A 19,886-nucleotide genomic window follows, 5' to 3' on the forward strand; every position below is an offset into this window, starting at 1 on the left:
TACACTGCTGCACCTCTTTCTCTTTTTTGCTTTAGCTGACATGATCAAATATCTCAATTTCCATAGGGCTACTCCACTTTAGAAATATTAGGAGGCCCAAAAACAGGAACAATATAGCAATAGGGGCAACACAGAAATGTCTTATAACTAGTTAGGCGAGAGTGGGGTGAGTTTAGAGTTTTTACTTATACTATGTTGAAAGCGGGCAAATGACAGTAATGGCTCCAACTTGTACCTAAATTTCAGGATGTGGTGCATCCTTGGGAATAATATTTTTTTTATTTTTAAGTGTTCTTTTGAATCAACCTGCCTCCATTAAGCCATGAGCCACATGGAGTTAAACTGTGCCACAGTAAAAATGAATTCTTAAAATTAACGTGTGAGCCTTGTAATAGACTCACTGTTCCCTCACCTGTTGCTCAAGATGCTGGGTTAAGATCCAGATCCCCACCACCCTAATATGGACATATAGGTTCGGATAACAGAATGGACGGATTAATGACTTGGATGGATTAAGGTTTTATTTAAAGATACAGTTCACAACTCTGAATGTGTTTTTAAAATGATTAGCCCATCTCAGAATAAGAACAAAATCCAAATCATGTTTGGTGAAATTATATATAATGATAATGTATAATTACAGTAAAATAATCATAAGGGGTGAGCCACTGGCTAAATTTTCCCCCAGGACCTTTGGCTCAAATTACTCCACTCCTGCATTTTAACAAACTTGTGTCATCCAGCAGTTTAGTACATCATGCTAACATTATAGTCTCATTTTATAACCTCCTAAAGCACAAACACATGCTTTTTTTCCAGATTTGTCTGTAATAGTCATTAAACATACAAAAATCGATTTGAACAGCAAAAACACAGTATTTTGAAACTAAATGTAGTTACCAAGTATTCCATGGGCCACTCAATCACAGTTTTAGTGAAATACTTCAAATATGTGTGGTCATATTACCAATTTTGTTTAAAGTTGTCTATAAACAAGGGGTGGGGTAACTTCCCTGCAGGCTTAAATCACCCCACTCTCCTCTATTTTATATTAATACAGCGAATATGTGTTGCTGAATATGCCGTTAGTTTAACACAATGGCATCTTCTTAAAACAAGAACAAAACGAAACTCATTTGATAGCCTATCTATTTTAATAGTGTAGACGGTTCAAAGCTTTTACTTCTCCAGATGATAGCTCTCTTTAGGATTTTATTTAGGTTAGTAACGCAAATCACTAAAGAAGAAATATTTAGGAGCAGACATTTCTTTTGTCATTACTGCAGATATGCAAGTACGTAATGCGCATGTCTGAGAACGCGCGTCTGCGCAGTGTGCACACTCTTAACCTTAACCTATCTAACTCTTACTTTACAGCCATTTTGAAAACGAATTCCCCTATTATTATTGAAATCGGACACATTATTTGTACACATTTAACATTTATATTTTTGATGGCGGGCAACATGACAAAAACGGCGGCACGAGGGTCTCATAAAATGAACTGAAGTAGCCTCTTTCAGTAGGCTGTATCTCGCCTCTCCCTCTGTCAGAGTTGATCAGTTTTCAATTGCGTCTTCTTTATCGGATTTTAAAACTGCCACACCTTTAACAGCTATATAATTGAATTAGGTAACCATGTAGACTATTTCAAAGTCTACCTGACCTGAAATAATTTACTTTCGACATCACAGCTTTTCCCCTTCGACCGCTGCATCTGCCAACAAAATTATACAAATAATTATGGTTATGATTTTTAAACTTGTCCTTGCAAGTCATACGATAACAAAATAATTTTTACAAAACGGAAATATGAATGTTTAGTGGCGTAATGGTGTAACAAGTTGATACACAGCTCCAGGATCCAATGACGAAGACAAACGGCGTGTGATGAAGACGGAGGAGGGCTGTGCTTTAAACGCTGAACGGAAGACCTGGATATCGAAACTTACGAGGTTGAGCCTGCGAAGGACCTCACTGACTGACCTTCGTCTAAAAGGTAGGTTCAAATAAACTTCAGATTTCAAAATGTTATGTTTTGACCGCAGATTATAGGCTACTGTAGCCTACTTGCGTTTCGTGTATTCATGTCTTTCTTATATTAAGCTCGCGCACCAGTAAAGTTAAAGACGAATTCACTTACAAACAGGCGGACTATCTCTCGTAAACACGTGTTACATGAAGTCAAATGTTAAGAATTTGAGACGTTTATGTGCGCATTTCTCCTAGCTATGTTTCTGACACTCTCGACTTGTTTTTCCTGGCAAATCGACTTAACATGTTCAAATATTGGTTATAATAGTTCGCTGAACTCTTAGTAATCACTTTTGGATGGGATTCAAAAGTTGCTCTTTGTCGTTAATCTTAATCATTTTCGTCATGCACAATGTATAACATACTTGCAAACATGGTGTGCTGTATATCAAGTCAGGTGTTTCCTGGTTAACTTGAAGTAGGCTACGTGACAATGTTTATTCAAGGTTTTACGTGGAAATGGTGCGGTCGTTTAAAGGACATTCCACGTGAGAGCAGCTTTGCCAGTTTCCTTGAACATAAGCCAACTACACAGTCTCTCATTGTGACATCAACCTCTTTCTTTAAACCCTATAATAATTTATTAGAAACTGTGAATAGTCTTGGACTTGGATGAACATTAGCAATGAGGAAGGACAGCTACTGTATACTTGTCTAGTTTAGTGTCTCATAGAAGAATAAATGGACCCTTATGTCCGTTATCATACAAGATGACATATAATAACTCTGTTTCAGTTAAACTATTTCATGTTTGACCTTAAAGGGGTGTGAACTATGGATTAACCTGCCAGTGCATTCGTTCGGAAGAGCAGTAGCTACTATCATTGAATCTGACAATAGATTATAACTGCTCAGCTGTTTAAGTGCAAACAGCAGGATTCAGACTAAAAACAGTCTCTAATGATTTGTTCCCATTACACAGCAAATTTTTTCATGGGTCCGCTTTTCGCTTTGAGAAAGATTGAAATGTGCTATGAATTATTAATGCTTTATGCATGTAGCTTTGTGAAACAGATGCAGGTGATGTTTGTGTGACTGTCTGCTTTGGATGAGTCAGACATATATGGACATATAGCATATATGCGTCTTCCTTCGATATTGTTTGAAGAGTTTTTATTTAGAACTTCTTAAATCAAATTCAAAATTTTTACCAATAATGTTTATTACACAAATTATACTTATTGTTAGTGCACTGTTAGAAAGTATTATTAAACATGAAAAGTATGCTGTATAATTGTTCTCTACTACTTTTCTACTATCATTCTAAAACATGACATTTTATAGTTTTGTACATGATTTGCATCCTTCTGGGAACAGCAGATATGTGTAACTAAACAATTTGAGGGAAAAGGAGCAGTGGTTGCAGAACAGCAGTAGTTTCCTGCTTTGATATTTCTAGATCGTTAATTTTTCAACCAGCAGGGTAATGTCCAGTTTATATAAGTTTTGTACTCCCTATACAGAAATACTGAAGTATTCACCAATGTCAGAATCACTTTGTTACAGCCGTCACATGTTTTGTTAGATAATAGTCTTAATTTAGATAATTTAAGATGCAAATTATTTAAATGTATATCAAATGTATATCAGGTATATCAAAAACCCAGAAAACCAAACAAATCAATGGTTGTGATCTTGGTACACTTTGGTTCATTCATTCACAAATGTTTAAGACAAATGAAGATGATTTACAGATACACTGTACATCTACTCAGAAGCTTAGCATACACATTAAGTGAATAATACCATGTGTGTCTACAGGAAGTGCAGCTCTGATCTGTCTGTCACCAAAAGAAAAAATGTATGTCCTCATTACATGATTTATTTTAGGAATATATTTAACAAGACCTTACAATCAGGAATGATTAATTTAAAAAGTCATTAACATATTAGCCAAACCATAAATGGACAGTGCTCTGACTTATAATGAACAATTTAGTAAACCTTGGGAAAGAATTAGAATCATTAGAAAGAACAGCAATGCATTTGACATAATTGGTGTGACAAATGTTTTTAAAATGTAGAGTGGATATGAAGAATGCCCATTCAGGGACAACCCCTGTACTGATGAGTCAATGTTGCAACGATGATGCAAAATCTGTTTTATGTTCCTCCTATCCAATCTACATTTTACAACAGTTGTTACACCAGTTATGCAAATGCATTTATGTTTTATCTGTTGTTTGAAACTCTTTTCTAATGAAGGCCAAATGGAAACTTTAGGGGATTTCCCCTAAAATTCTCATGCATACATCAGTTTTCACTTTCACTTTCAAGTGAAAGCTTCCCTAATCCAGAAATACTGAAACAGGATGGATTATATTAGATGATGCAATAATATTTCTAGCAGTGTCAGGAGACTGCACTCTGCCTACTGATTATTTTAGATTTCACTTCTCACTTGTAATGATAACCTTCACAATAAACTGTTAAGATTAAACTTTAAGGCTTTCATATCAATTTTCTTCCATTGTTTTCCCAGGTCTGATTTGGATTCCAGATTCAGGATCACAAAGAAGAAGCTGTTGGGTTTTACTGTTTAAAGCAGGTACCAATATTCATTTTGAAATATGTGATTTTATTTAGTCCAATCCTGCTCCTGGAGGGCCACTGTTCAGCAGAGTTTAGGTCCAACCCCAATTGACCTATTGGTAAGCCCCTCCCCTTGAACACAGATGAGCCAATGGCTGTTGAGTATCACCTGCATGGTGAAGGTCTTGAACTGTGACATTTTTAGGTTTCAGCGCCATAAAGAAACATTGAAAGATTTGAAGCTCTCAGCGGTTTAATGGTTATGCAGGAATGGTTATCCCTTGTGCATTGTTCAAATTCACTACCCTTTCGAGTTGTTCGTGGACGAAAACATCCACTCAATTAAACTGCTGTAAAAATGTATCAGATTTATATTTTTTTTCACAGTTTTTTGCATAAATCTGTTAATCAACTTCAGTCCTGATTAAAACTACCAAATGTTTAAAAAAAATCCAAGAATTTAACTCTTTAATTGCCAAGTTCATAAATGATGTCACTGATTTGGGGGAAAAAACACACAAAATGACTTATTTTCAATATAAAAGTAATTGTGGCTGGATTTTTTTTTACTTTTTATAACAGTCTTGGGCATGTCAAAGATTAGTAGCAACATTGGCTTTGATGCATTGTTAGTTTTTGTGCAGCATTAGATTAAAACATTTTCTCCCTAATTAGTTGTTGGTGGCTGTTTTTGCCCCATTGACTTCCATTATAACGACATTTTTTGATTGCAAAGCCATGACACCATATAATCATGCATTCTTGATTGTTTGTGGTTTTCCCTTTTGGGAAGAGGTAAAAAATATATTTTTACAGTTGATCACTAGGTGGTACCATTAACCCTTTAGATAGGCCTGTGCAAAAAAAGGCTTTGTTTCTGGCTTGTATATGGAGTTATATGGAGTATAACAGCAAATGATAGTGTTTGTGTATGTGTGAGATTCTTGATTGTTGGTGGTTTTCCCTGTTGGGAAGAGGTAACATTTGTTATTTTTACAGTTGATCTCTAGGTGGGACCATTAACCCTTTGGATAGGCCTGTGCAAAAAAAGCTCAGTTTCTGACTTGTATATGAAGCTATATGGAGTATAACAGCATATTATATTGTGTGTGTATGTGTGTGTGTTTGAGAAAGAGAGAGACAGAGTGTGTGAGAGAGACCTTTGCGCACTTACCTTGATGTATTTCAGAAAATCAAAATGTACACCTCAGCTCTCAGAACTACATGGAGTAAACAAAAGTGTATTTATGCACCTGCTGCCTTTTAATGGTGGTCAAAGTATTCGGTTGTTAAGTGATGTTTCCGGTTCAGGCCTCAACTCGCTTCACTTGAGAATATGACCTCAGCAGCTGTTTATGAGCATTGTTTATTCATATTGATAATTTAAGCTAAACGCTTTCAAACTTACGATATACACTACAGTCTCCGTGCTCACAGTGTCCCAAACACAAATAATTTTTATATATATTTTTTTATATTTATATTTTCATTGTCTGGCTATCTGGTACTTCGTATGGAGTTAAAGGTTAAGATTATAACTTTTTCGCTACTATTCTATCACATTGTGAGTTTATATTAGCACCTTTTGTTGTTTTCTCGTGGTAACTGATAGAGCGTTTGGACACGGAAGCGCTGCTACGTGACGTCAGACTTAACAAGGGAATAGACTATACAAAAGCAAAGTACATGGATTTAAACACTTGCATGGCATCGTGCTGGTCATTTAAAGGGGGGGTGAAATGCTCGTTTTCACTCAATATCCTGTTAATCTTGAGTACCTATAGAGTAGTACTGCATCCTTCATAACTCCAAAAAGTCTTTATTTTTATTATATTTATAAGAGAAAGATAGTCTGTACCGATTTTTCCCGGAAAAACACGAGCATCTAGAGGCGTGACGTGTGGGCGGAGCTAAAGAATCACGAGCGCCAGTAGGCTTTTGAGTTGAGAACATGTGGAAGCTGTGACACAGATCCAGAGGCTGAAATTTAACAAGAGCAGCATCAGCAAAGGCGGTATGCTATGTGGTATGTATTGAAACTGTATATATTTGCTTAGCGGTTTTGGAAAATGACTAAGTTCCACTTTATGTCGTCTTTTTTTTTTTCTTTTTTTTTTAAGCTGTACATGTGGAAAGTGCAGTTGTATGACAACATCGCATGTTGTTTACTTGATGTGCTTACGCGCTGATAGCTAAGTTAACAACACAGAGATATTTGAAGCAGTTTTACTCACCGCATGTGGTTCCAACACACAATCGTGACCCTTTTCCGTTGGGACTGCATTATCCTTAAGAAATAAACGATGTGCAATCCGAAATGCAGGGAACAAACAAAAACACTTGCACAACTCCGTTGATGCTCTGTAAAAATAAACTCCATCCACTGGTCCCTTAATGCTGTTTCTCTTTTGGTAATCTGTGCAGGGTTGTCTTGCCCTGGCAACCAAAAACACACTTCTTTTGTGACTTTTCGCGACGCTCTCGCTCTGATCAGTGTGCTCAGCCTCTCAGTGCTCTGCTATACGGGAGCGCGCGCTCTTCTGGCAGAAGAGCGCGCACTTAGGACCCATATAAGGAAATTCCGCTCCATCTAACGTCACACAGAGCCATACTCGAAAAAAACTTTCCGAAACTTGTGACAAACCGGACGAGGTTTTTTTGGAACAAAAATACTCCTTCAAACGTACAACTTAATTTTTGAAACTTTGTCCATGTTTAGCATGGAAATCCAACTCTTTAACAGTGTAAAAAACTCAGTATGCATGAAAGAGCATTTCACCCCCCCTTTAATGGTGAGAAGATTAGCAATCAACTTGTACCAAAGTTTTAGAAATGATTATGTAGCGTGACCCCTCCAGCGAGCTGCAGCTTATTTGAAGTTGGTATTGCATTTTGGTTCATAATACATTATGTTCATAAATTTAATGCAAAGTAGTTTTTTACAGGATTTAAAAAAGGTTTTAAACTGGCTTTACCATCAAGAAAAGACGAGCATTTCACATATAGGCCATCTGTACTTTTCACCATCAAAAGACAGCATGTGCATAAACACACTTCTTTTTTTTTATTGTTTACTCCATGTAGTTCTGAGAGCATGAGGTGCATATTTGGATTTTTTCCGGTACTGTACATCAAGGTAAGTGCACAAAGGTCTCTCTCACACCCTCTCTTTCTCTCTCTCTCTCTCTCTCTCTCACTCACACACACACACACACTATAATTTGCTATTATACTCCATATAACTCCATATACAAGCCAGAAACTATGCCTTTTTTTTTGCACAGGCCTATCTAAAGGGTAAATTGTCCCACTTAGTGATCAACTGTAAAAAAAATAACAAATGTTACCTCTTCCCAACAGGGAAAACCACCAACAATCAAGAATCTCACACACACACACAAACACTATCATTTGCTGTTATACTCCATATACAAGCCAGAAACTAAGCCTTTTTTTGCACAGGCCTATCTAAAGGGTTAATGGTCCCACCTAGTGATCAACTGTAAAAATATATTTTTTTACCTCTTCCCAAAAGGGAAAACCACAAACAATCAAGAATCCATGATTATATGGTGTCATGGCTTTGCAATCAAAAAATGTCGTTATAATGGAAGTCAACGGGGCAAAAACAGCCACCAACAACTAATTAGGGAGAAAAAATTTAAATCTAATGCTGCACAAATACTAACAACGCATCAAAGCAAATTTTGTTTCTAATCTTTGACATGCCCAAGACTGTGATAAAAGGTAAAAAAATATCCAGTCCACAATCACTTTTTATATTGAAAATATGTAATTTTGTGTGTTTTTTTCCCAAATCAGTGACATCATTTATGAACTTGGTAATTAAACAGTTAAAATCTTGGAATTTTTTCAAACATTTGGTAGTTTTGATCAGGACTGAGGTTGAGTAATAGATTTATGCAAAAAAAAAACATTTTTTTAAATATTTATCTGGTACATTTTTACAGCAGTTTAATTTAGTGGATGTTTTCATCCACGAACAACTCGAAAGGTTAGTGAATTTGCCCAGAGAGTACCGTTGAGTTTTTTTAAAAATTCAAAGCATTTTCCCAAAATATGGGTCAAAATAAGATTGGTCACCAAAAATCATTCCATTAGCTCAAACACAGAGAAAGTTGTGGCCAAAATAAGACTCAACTTTACCCCCTAGTGGACGAAAACGTCCCCAACAACGCACAAGGGTTATAATTTATTTTATTCCGTTTATTCCAAGCATTCAAACCCAATCCCAATGAAGACGAAAACTTTCATTTTCTGGGTGTCACACTGTCATTACTTTACAGTTTTCACCTGCTCCAGAATAACGGTAAAGGAAAACTCCATAGGGTAAAAATAGGCTAATTTTCCACCTCTCCAGAATTAAACAGTTGAGTTTTATCGATTTCGAATCCAGGTAAGCAACAGTAACTAAGGTGGTTACAGACCAAGCTAATTTAAGGTTTTACTAGGTATTAGGGATGGCCGATTCCAATACCGATTTTTTTACAAGCAAACTGGCCGATTCCGATACCGATTTTTTTTTAAATCTTTAAGCAACAAATAAGAAAGAAGGAAAGTGTGCATACACAAGATGTTTTTTTATTTTTGTTTAATAGTCCAAACTGGCTTTTGGCTATTGAAAACAATAACCGTAACCATCTGAAATTAACGGCAGTAACTGCGCAGTGAGTAGCCTACATACAAACATAGATGGTACTGACATCCGTATTTAGCTTTTGTTTTTGAATTGGGTTGAAACTACATAGATTTGACCTTAAATTAAAAGATTAATTCTCTGTAACCAAATTAAAGGCAACAACTGCATAGTTTTAAAGTCCAATCAACATTCAATAAGAGATTTCTTAATCAGCATTCAGTATTTTAGTTTTTAAATTTGGTTTTAAATTTAAAAAAGGTCTAGATTCAGTTAGACTAAATAAAAGTTGCTATATAAATACATTATTCCAAAATGTTAAAATCAAAAGCGAATAAAACAAAGATGCAAAGTGTTTCATTCATCCAATTAAAAAAAAAAATAGGTAAATGATTCACATCTATATTTTTTTACTTGAGCCAATGAAAATGAATAACTATTGTCTCAAGTTAAAAAAATTAATAGATGTCAAGTCAAGTCACCTTTATTTATATAGCCCTTTAAACAAAATACATTGCTTCAAAGCAACTGAACAACATTCATTAGGAAAACAGTGTGTCAATAATGCAAAATTATAGTTAAAGGCAGTTCATCATTGAATTCAGTGATGTCATCTCTGTTCAGTTAAATAGTGAATCATTACCCTAAAAAGGTGATTTTTTTTTGTATTAAATTAAGTCGATGTAATTTTAAGGTAAATTAAAAATAATCATCCTATACAGAACTGATGATTACTTCTGTCATGTATGTCATCTAATTAAAAAAAAAACATTTCAGTTTTGTCACAGTTTAGTTTCTTTTTGTTTCTCATCCAACACGCGAGAAGTTGAGCTGAACATCGCTTCACTGTCTCCGCTTGTGCAGGGACAGGGACAGAACACTCGCAGCTTCAGTGCGCGCAGGGAAGCGACTCATATTTTGTGCGCCAGTACAACAACGGCTGTTCGCTTCCTGCTATCTGTGCCTCAGACATGTAGCTCTGCACTTCCAGTGCTGATCGGCTGCCCATGTCCTGCGCACAGATTTAGAAATACTTCCTAAAAAAAAATAACATAGCGAATGATTACAATGTAGTCTGTGCACGCGGACGCACTTCCGGAAAAAGACCAAAAACCGTCCAATCGTGTATTGGATGAACCGGCCGGTTCCGATTTATGGCCGGTCAACCGGTGCATCCCTACTGGGTATACTACAAACTTCCAAGCAGGTTTGTTCAAGCAAGTTGAAGCAAATTCTGCAGGACAATGGTCTTCCAGGAATAAGTTTGGACACCCTTAAATTTAGAGTGATTTATTAACAATAAACCATTGAATAACATTCTTTTTCTATTTTTCTCTTTATAAGTGCAAAAATGTCATTTACACGTGAGCAATTTTATAATGAGGCAATCAGGCCGAATTTGGCTCTTTTTTCAAAAACGGTCAAAGTGAGAGATATCTTACCACACATTCAATGCCTGACACTCACTGATAGGGTAAGTAGTATTACATTTAACTACAAATAATATCATAACTATAACCACAGATATGCAAGAGTAAAAGGCTTTTTTTTTTTTTTTTTAACTAACTGAATTAGTATTGTTGCAGGAAGAGGTTGAAGCCAAGAGAGAAACTTCTGGAAACTCCGCTGCTATGCAGACACTTCTGGACAATCTACGGAGGCGAGAGAAATGGCCTGAGCAGTTCATCACTGCACTCCGTAACTGTGAACATTGGGAACTTGCTGATGAAATAAGTGCTACTTATGACAGGATCAGGGGCATCACAAGTAAGAGCTTTCCTGTTAATGTTCGAAGCAAATCATGAAAAGGAGGGAGATTATTTTATGAATGCCTTTTGTTCTTTGTTTTATCTATAGATAACGCTGCTCCTACACCTAGACAAGCACCTGCTCAGGCTCCTTCTTATACTTCAGCTGGTGCCACAACAACCGTTACCACAGCAACAATTCATACAGTCCCAGCAAATGCTCTTCCACCCTCAAGGGTAGCCCCAGCAAGTTCAACTGCCCCTACCAACACTGCAGCCCCAGAACCATCTCCTGCTCCTGTTCTCCAGGTTCCAGAGACACAGCAGGTGCAGAATCCGCCTACTCCAGTTCAAGCACCTTCTGCTGAACCAATTTCCCAAGCTAATATCGTACCTCCTTCCCAACCAACTCCCCCTCCTGCAGCCTCAGTTTCAAAAGTGCCTTTACCTGTTCAGCAAAATGTCACAACCCACACAGGGGCAGTTGAGAACAAAACACCTGTTTTAGAAAGTTCAGATGGCTTGGCTTTAACAGAACAAACCACCATCTCCTCATCAAATGGTGAAGGTCTCCACTCCACCTCAAATGTAGACACTTCTACTTCTCAAAGCCAAATGACAAATCCTTACACCACCTCCCAAACTTCTCTGAAGATAAAGAAAACCCAGGTGCCATCAGAAGTCAAATACATTTACACTTCTGAGAAACTCCCTGTCCAAGACACTCATCCCTTTCTGAGAGTGGAAAGGACATTTCAGGAGCCGGAAGAGATCTCTGACCCAACTGCAAATGAGGTAACGGTCAACCCAAAGCACTTCACTGTTGTTTTTTAGCAATACTGTGACAGAAAGTTTGTTATTAAAAAAATATGGTCAACTCTTTTTCAAGTTTTCCAACTTAATCTGTTGTCTTCTGTGGCTTATTCTTTCCAGGTTGTTCAAAGGAACAACACTGTTCGATTGCCAGTTTTTAATGCTCCAACAAATTCTACCGGAACAGCTCAGGCAACACATTTAGCACCTGCAGAGGTGGTTACGCACGTTCCCTCCATCGACCAGGAATATTTCAGCAAACCTGGCATCCTTGAGCATCCAGAACTCCATCAGAACAGACCAGTGGCTCTTCCTGTCTCGCAAGACGAGCCTTGCTCAGTGGTTTCAGATGATTTGGAGATCAGCAGATCAGTGCAAGCAGCCGAGCCTTCTACAGAACCTGGACCGTCTACTAGTCTTGCAGACCAGAACTCTGCATCCCTTGGTTCTGCTACTCAGTCCTTTCAAGACCCTCCATACACTGCTGTTTCATTGACCCTCAACGAGCCTGAGGAGGACCACTATGAATCTCTCTATGACAATCATACACGGATAAATGTATTTCAATTTGCTGAAGAGCCATCTACTGAAAATATGAATGGTCAGCCGCCAAACATCCTGCAACGTAGCAGAGTCATCTCTGAGGACAATACCTTGAACTATGTTGGCAAAGAAAGTGCGGTTTATCGCTCTGAACCATTTGGGCATGACAGTAAGAAGTCAACCACCATCAAAGTTCGAGAGGAAGAATCCAGTGCTGCAAGGCCAGAGCAGAGAGGAGAGGGGTGCCCTGAGTTATTCAGGATAAACAATGGCCACCTTATTGCTGCAGCAGGGATTGGTCTGTCTGCTTTGTTCTTGGCCTGGAAGTTCACCCACAAATGAAAATGTTGTCATCATGTACTCATGTTGCATGAAACCCATATGAGTTTTCTTTTTCGAAGCAAAATTTCCAGACTGCTCTTTCCATAAACAACAGTGGATAATGATAACTGGTGCTGTGAAGCTCAGAAAAGGACAAAACATACAATAAAAGTAGTCCTTATGATGTTTGTGCTATATACCAAGTCTTCTATAATCATTCGATAGCTTGCCGTGAGGAACAGACTAACAGTTGTCCAACATAATATCTGTCACCTGTGGTTTATCCTAATGTATTTATTTTAATGAGTGTGTATACAGTATATAGGACTTAGTAATCATGGTTTGCCATGTGCCTTACATACATATGCCTTGTATGCTAGGGCCGATAATGAATTTGAATGCCGTTGCACCTTTTTCACTGCTATTAAATGGAGTGTCATGGAGCATTAAAGTAAATTGGAGAACCCAGCTTGACAGGCTATTTAGTGTTCAACAATTTGATTTATTGTTGAGTTGTGAGAAGTTGCAGGAATACATCCTGTGAGTGACAGACCATGAATGAACAGGAGCTGTTGCATAACCTAACCTATCGGACATGTCTAAAAAGCTCATTTGGAACATATTACATGGACTGGAGAATTGCTCCAACCCTCTCCACTAGCGCCCTCGCAGGAGTGTTTCTTCTCAAACTCATCTTGTTTCTTATAAATCCTCAATCACAGATGCCTTAGTGAAAACTTTCTACATCACTGTCCCATATGTTCTGGGCAGTTTGAACCTGTAAGAGTCTCAAAGTGCAAATACACACACACACACACACACACAAGAACACTGTCCGCTTTTGATAAAAATCAAATGTATTCTCCTAATGCCTTCTGTAAGAAGGTCCAATAGTGGAGAAACTGTTAAGATATGTTAAGCTAAATGCAAGCATAACCAAGTGCCCTATGTGTGAAAATGTAAAGTTTATATTGTTTATAATGCTGATATATAAGTGTTGTGTGCAGAAGTGTCCAAGTACAGTGCACAACAGTAATACTTTTAGTTGAAAAATATCATTTTTGACTCTTTTATTGAACACTGTATTCTAGGCATATATTCAGTATGCATTCTCTGAGATTCAAACTCATGTTCTTTGGGGTTGATAGTGGAATTGCCCTATCGTTTGAGCTGCAGAAACAACATGAAAAGATTTGTGCTATTAGCATAAAGTTATCTGTGTAAGGGTAACGTTAAACAGCTACACATTGTAAGTAAAGATTGTGAATGACTGAATGAATTAGGTATACACTTCAAATGTAATCCATGTCATTTTTAATCAGCAACTGCACTTTATTCACACATTAATGTAAATGATTGAACCTGGTTTTAAATGCACTTGTTATGTTACTCCTGATCCTTTACTTGGGCCTGTATGTTTGCTAGATACAATTTTCCAGGGGAATATGTGTATCTACGCTTAACTGTTTCGCTTTCTGTGTACTGGTTAAACTTGATCATGCATTGTCATAATGATTTCCATAATTGTTTCTGAAATAAAATATCCTACCTTGAGTCTTTCTGGTCAGAGGGCATAAAAGGCGGTAAAAAGTTTGTGAACAAATGATGCTTGCAGTGTTGTTATGTGAAGCTCGCCATCTGCTGGTGGAGAAGATTACGTGCCCGCCAATGAGCGAATGGATGAACCGAACTGAGAAGCTGATTGGCTCGTTGCGAGTTCAGTTGACAGGAGAAGCGCATTCATTGGTGAGTCGAGTAACTGTGCTTGTGGGGTAAACACAGCGACGTAAATATTTTAAATGGAGATGTAAATGGCGATAAAAAGCACTGACAATGCATTTGTATATGTTAACGGTGATTTTTATGCTTAACAGTCGGTGTACAGATTTTTGGTAAACGATATAATGGAGCTGAACGGCTTCCACTGTGACGGCGAGGGATGTGCTGAGGAGAAAGAGGAAGAACCGCCAGCGCTCATGCTGCCTCGATCGAAGACGGAAACGCCATGTAGCCTAATTGCTACACCGGGTGCAGACAGCGAAGCGGCCGGCGGCAGTGCACTCCGAGAGCAGCGGGTGTCAAAATCGACACCGGTGATGTTGAGGCTCGACTCGCTGAAAAAGAACAGGCCTCGTAGGTGAACCATCTTGTTATTGCGCTAGGTAACAGGTTTAACGGAGCTGATGCCACAGTGAAATCATATTGATAAAATCTCAAATATAAATAAATAAAACATATAATCATACGTTTTATAGCGTTGTTAGTCAATTTCGTGCGCTCACGGTCGGCATCATATTACGTTGTTAGAATTTTTTTTAAAATAATGTACTAGTCCTGAAAATTAAATGTTGTGTATAGACAACAGATATCATTTAAGTTAGCATTAAACGTAATACAATAATTGGAAGATGGTGTAGCATTAATGCTATAACGTTACTCTAATTAATTTAATAAGCAAGATTTTCTTAAGAAATCTTATCAAAAGGCAACCCAGAACTGTATTAATACGGAGTCATACCATTTAATATCCAAAAATGTGTGAAACAATATTCTAACGTCATGTTGACTTACTCGTCAAGCGCAACCATTCAGTCATGCAAAGTTATTGTGTAAAGAACAAATAATTCTCTTTGATTAATGAGAAATGCGTTTCAAAACTAGTTAAAACCCTATTGTGTATTTTAATTCGTAACTCTGTTACTTATTCTGTTATTTTAAATGCATTCTAAATGTTGTCTATTTAAAATTTGATGTACTGTTTAGCTAAAAATAGCAAAATTACAAACGAGGATTTTAAACTGTTTAGAAACTTCACAAATTTTGACGTGACATTCAGCCAAGTATGGTGACCCATACTCAGAATTCGTGCTCTGCATTTAACCCATCCAAAGTGCACACACACCGTGAACACACACCCGGAGCAGTGGGCAGCCATTTATTCTGCGGCACCCATGGAGCAGTTGTGGGTTCGATGCCTTGCTCAAGGGCACCTAAGTCATGGTATTGGCAGCCCGAGATTCGAACCCAGAACCCTAGGGTTAGGAGTCAAACTCTCTAACCACTAGGCCACGACTTCCCCACCATTTTACCTCCAGAGCTGAAAATGTGGCAACCTCAATGAAAATTAACAGAAAATAAAACGGTTCATAAAACGTTAACTGAAATTGTTCCTAAAAAAGTTAAATGAGTAAAGGTTTACAATTGACAGTTCAGGTTTAATCAAAGATAATGTTTAGAATATGCACAAGATATTGAAGTCATTTACCTATAATTGTTCCCCAGCTTTCCCATGGTTTGGCATGGACATTGGCGGCACGTTGGTGAAGCTGGTCTACTTTGAGCCCAAAGACATAACAGCAGAAGAAGAACAGGAAGAGGTGGAGAGTCTGAAAAGCATCCGTCGCTACCTCACCTCACACACTGCCTACGGCAAAACAGGTATTCGGGATGTTCACCTGGAGCTCTCTGACCTTATCCTTTGGGGCCGCAAGGGCAACCTGCACTTCATCCGCTTTCCTACGCACGAGCTGCCTGCCTTCTTGCTGATGGGTCGAGACAAGCACTTCTCCAGTCTGCACACCACCCTCTGTGCCACTGGAGGTGGTGCATTTAAATATGAAGATGACTTCCGTACGGTGTGTTCAAGCTTGCATTGTTGCACTTATATATGTATTATTATTTAATTTTTTTATGTGATTTGTTAAAAGGAATAAATAACTCGAAAATGAAATTATGGCCTTAGGCTGTCCAAGATGTAGATGTGTTTGTTTCTTCATCGGAAAAGATTTTGAGAAATGTAGCATTACATGCCTTGTTCACCAGTGGATCCTCTGCAGTGAATGGGTGCCGTCAGAAAGAAAGTCCAATCAGCTGATAAAACCATCACAATAATCCACGCCACTCCAGTCTATCAATGAACACCCTGTGAAGTGAAAAGCTGTGTGTTTTTAAGGAACAAATCCATTATTAAGATGTTTAATCTGTACAAGGTCTTCTGGCCAAAATACGATTCCATCATCCAAAACTGTGATGTTTTTATATGCTGTTTGGACTCTCATTCTGATGGCACCCAGGATCCAAAGGTGAGCAAGTAATGTTATTGTAAATTTCTCCAGTTATATTGCTACTTAAGATACCAACTTATCTTCATCTTGAATGGTCTGAAGGAGATTTTATGGCAAACTGTTCCATTAAATAAATGGTTCCCTGTGTTGTCTTTCCTTACCAAGATGGCCAATCTGCAGCTGTTGAAGCTGGATGAGCTGGACTGTCTGATAAAGGGGGTTATGTACATTTACTCAGTGGTCTCAAGTGGTCCACCTGAATGTTACTATTTTGAGCATCCAACAGACCCTGAGCGCTGCGAGCAGAAGGCATACAACCTGGAGGACCCCTATCCTCTGCTGCTTGTAAACATTGGATCTGGTGTCAGCATACTGGCTGTATACTCCAAAGACAACTACAAACGTGTCACTGGAACCAGGTTGGTCATGACTTTATAACATTGCATTCTTTTTAAATAACTCTTAAACCGTTTAAGAAAACAGAGGGATTTTACTGTAAAGCTATAGTAATCTTTTCTGTATTTCCCCTTCAGTCTTGGTGGTGGTACATTCCTTGGGCTGTGCTGTCTCTTGACTGGATGCTCCACCTTTGAGGAAGCGTTGGCAATGGCCACAGAAGGAGAAAGTACATGTGTGGATAAACTAGTCCGGGACATCTACGGTGGCGACTATGAGCGATTTGGCTTGCCAGGATGGGCTGTTGCCTCCAGGTACAGTCATATAAACTAACGTTTGAAAGTATGGGGTCTTTTTTTTTTTTTACATTTTCAATGTTTTTAATCAATCCAAATGAATTTGAGTAACTTAATCCAAATTAGTAGTTTAATCCAAGTCTTGTTAAGAGATACAGTCTCTTTTTATATGATAAACAAAATTAATTTAGGCTTTTATTTACATCTAAACAATCATTATTCATTATATGACACCGTTATCATTTTAAAATGTTTCTGTTATGACAGAAACTAATACACGTTAATCAATATAACGTGTGTGCATTTTCTTTTGCAGCTTTGGGAACATGATATGCAAGGAGAAGAGAGACTCTGTCTCCAAGGAGGATCTGGCTAGAGCAACACTTGTGACCATTACAAACAACATTGGCTCAATCACACGCATGTGTGCGCTCAATGAGGTAAACATGCACATCCACACTATAAATCACCATTATATAGTCCTTGCCCTTGTCTGTCAGCCTCTTTACGGTGCTGCCTTGTGGAATCTGGATCAAGCAGCATTGTACAGGGCTATGAGAGACCAGGCGCCAATCAGCTCCAAGGAAACCCCTCTTAAAAGAATGACATTTTCAGAATCAATGCTTATGATAAGTTTCTTCCATTTAGAACATTGAAAGAGTGGTATTTGTTGGGAACTTTCTACGAGTGAACACATTATCCATGAAGCTGCTCTCTTATGCTTTGGACTACTGGAGCAAAGGACAACTCAAAGCCCTGTTCCTCCGACACGAGGTGTGTGTGGGTCTTTATAATACCTCCAAAGCTCAAACAAGATCTAAACAAATCACTCATAGTCATTTTATTTGTGTTTTTCAGGGTTATTTTGGAGCGGTTGGTGCACTTTTGGAATTACCAAACCCATCCTGATCTGCTACCTTATCATAGATCATGGCTTTTACCAAAACTCAAAAATATGTATGCAAACAGACCATAGTTGCCTTCATATATCAGACAATGCCCTAAACTATGCAGACCAAGCCCGGACATCTTATTATCACCAAAAATATTATAGTAATTATAATAACATCTCTTAATGAGCTATACAATCAGCTTAAACAATCACATGCCTATAGTTTAAGGAATTGTTGCAAACATCAGAACTATTTAGAGCCGGTCAATTTTCAAAGGCTTATGCAAAGACCACCAGCTGATATGAGAATAAGACAGTATGATCTGATACATAGCTTAAATGAACACTTCACAATCAGGTGATTAGACATCATTTATAATGTGTCGGCTGTCAAACTGTATTATCATTACAGGTTATGAAAAGATATTGCATCAAACAGAAGAACAGTGACTGAACCCTGTTTATGTTTGTTAATGACAGTACATTTCAATGTTTTGGGGCACAGTAAGCTGATATCAGTCAAGCACCTTTCTTTTGCAATTTATTGTTTTGTATGTAATACAATGTAAATGCAAAATTAGTAAGTATAATTTTTGCCGTTGGGGTCTGTTATATGAAAGCTGCTTTTTATGTGTAGTGAGTTCAGAGTCAGAATTTCATGGATGTCATGTAGGTCATATTATGTTTATAGAGAAACAGTGTTGTTTGACAGCATTTTGTATAAAACAGCTGTGAGAGAGAAAAGGACCTAATATCAGGGATGGGAACAAAAACTTTTACACTATGGATAATTATCCTCCTTGTTTTTTTCTTTTTTTGAATCACTTTGTTTCCCTTTTGCATAAACCAACACCAAACCAACATGTGTTCTGTTGCCTTCTCTTTATAGTCTGTTGTATCCGATGTTATTTAGTTATTCATCATGTCTGTACGGATATAGTTTGTTATTACAACAGCAAATAAGTGCCTTGCATTTGTTTAAAACATGGAAAACAAATTGTTCCTCAACAAAAACGCCTTTGTACCCTTTTAATCAAAACAATTGTTTTTTTTTTAAATAAAATACATAACAATATAAGGCTTCTTCGTACTTTTGACATGCAGAAACAATGATCTATTAAAACTATATTTCTATAGTAGCGCGTAATTGTTTTATTTACATATACAAGCAAATTTTCTGAATCAGAACCCATGTGTCATTTTACAAATGCGCATTGACCAGAAGGAAAATCCCCTAAACTGTGAAAGGGCTGTGTGTTTTTCCTCAAATGTGGGGGTTCAATCTTCAACTAGCTAGCCGAGTTAGAGAGTTTGACTCCTAACCCTAGAGTTGTGGGTTTAAATCTCGGGCCGGCAATAACACGACTTAGGTTCCCTTGAGCAAGGCATCGAACCCCCAACTGCTCCCCGGGCGCCGCAGCATAAATGGCTGCCCACTGCTCCTTCAATGAAAAATATAATAAAATAAAATCATATAAGGATTGTGAATATTTAACCTTCTGTAATCACAGCTCCATTCTGAACACACACTAGAAAATAACACATAGACTCAAACGTAAACACGCTCATCACCCAAGGGAAAAATAATCA

The 19,886-nt window shown here is 37.7% G+C and overlaps 3 protein-coding genes across 5 annotated transcripts in view; 2 read left to right on the top strand and 1 right to left on the bottom strand.

Moving 5' to 3' along the window:
* The window catches only part of LOC128026375 (rab11 family-interacting protein 5), a 49,381-nt gene extending 35,091 nt beyond the window's left edge, over positions 1-14,290 (bottom strand). Inside the window, exon 1 of the mRNA XM_052613448.1 lies at positions 14,198-14,290. Within this exon, the coding sequence (XP_052469408.1) occupies positions 14,198-14,223 (26 nt within the window). The 5' untranslated portion in view covers positions 14,224-14,290. The remainder of the gene's footprint in view (positions 1-14,197) is intronic.
* LOC128026376 (uncharacterized) lies at positions 1,146-14,202 on the top strand. 2 transcript variants are annotated; one of them, XM_052613450.1, is made up of 6 exons: positions 1,149-1,999; positions 4,517-4,582; positions 10,568-10,697; positions 10,810-10,990; positions 11,081-11,766; positions 11,905-14,202. In XM_052613450.1, exons 3-6 carry the CDS (start codon positions 10,575-10,577, stop codon positions 12,667-12,669), a joined length of 1,755 nt encoding a protein of 584 aa, XP_052469410.1. In that variant the 5' UTR covers positions 1,149-1,999; positions 4,517-4,582; positions 10,568-10,574; the 3' UTR covers positions 12,670-14,202. The 2 variants fall into 2 exon arrangements, with proteins under 2 accessions (XP_052469411.1, XP_052469410.1); XM_052613451.1 differs by lacking the exon at positions 10,568-10,697 and having other exon boundaries at positions 1,146-1,999.
* pank2 (pantothenate kinase 2) lies at positions 14,246-19,346 on the top strand. 2 transcript variants are annotated; one of them, XM_052613453.1, is made up of 8 exons: positions 14,246-14,394; positions 14,523-14,785; positions 15,931-16,283; positions 16,878-17,131; positions 17,246-17,422; positions 17,721-17,844; positions 18,053-18,178; positions 18,263-19,346. In XM_052613453.1, the coding sequence occupies exons 3-8, from the start codon at positions 15,948-15,950 to the stop codon at positions 18,311-18,313; spliced, it is 1,068 nt and encodes a 355-aa protein (XP_052469413.1). In that variant the 5' UTR covers positions 14,246-14,394; positions 14,523-14,785; positions 15,931-15,947; the 3' UTR covers positions 18,314-19,346. The 2 variants fall into 2 exon arrangements, with proteins under 2 accessions (XP_052469413.1, XP_052469412.1); XM_052613452.1 differs by having other exon boundaries at positions 14,251-14,394; positions 14,523-14,781.
* Positions 19,347-19,886: the final 540 nt, after the last annotated feature.

The sequence above is a fragment of the Carassius gibelio genome, chromosome A13 (genome assembly GCF_023724105.1).
Source record: "Carassius gibelio isolate Cgi1373 ecotype wild population from Czech Republic chromosome A13, carGib1.2-hapl.c, whole genome shotgun sequence".
In the NCBI taxonomy this organism is placed as follows: domain Eukaryota; kingdom Metazoa; phylum Chordata; class Actinopteri; order Cypriniformes; family Cyprinidae; genus Carassius; species Carassius gibelio.

What these genes read in the sequence shown, in the direction of transcription:
- LOC128026376 (XM_052613450.1), top strand. Translation starts at nt 10,575, where the DNA reads ATGTCATTTACACGTGAGCAATTTTATAATGAGGCAATCAGGCCGAAT. An exon ending in CAGGATCAGGGGCATCACAA is followed by an intron (nt 10,991 to 11,080) that starts GTAAGAGCTTTC and finishes TTTTATCTATAG; the next exon opens with ATAACGCTGCTCCTACACCT. An exon ending in CTGACCCAACTGCAAATGAG is followed by an intron (nt 11,767 to 11,904) that starts GTAACGGTCAAC and finishes TATTCTTTCCAG; the next exon opens with GTTGTTCAAAGGAACAACAC.
- pank2 (XM_052613452.1), top strand. Translation starts at nt 14,251, where the DNA reads ATGATGCTTGCAGTGTTGTTATGTGAAGCTCGCCATCTGCTGGTGGAG. An exon ending in ATGAAGATGACTTCCGTACG is followed by an intron (nt 16,284 to 16,877) that starts GTGTGTTCAAGC and finishes TTCCTTACCAAG; the next exon opens with ATGGCCAATCTGCAGCTGTT. An exon ending in GGATGGGCTGTTGCCTCCAG is followed by an intron (nt 17,423 to 17,720) that starts GTACAGTCATAT and finishes TTTCTTTTGCAG; the next exon opens with CTTTGGGAACATGATATGCA.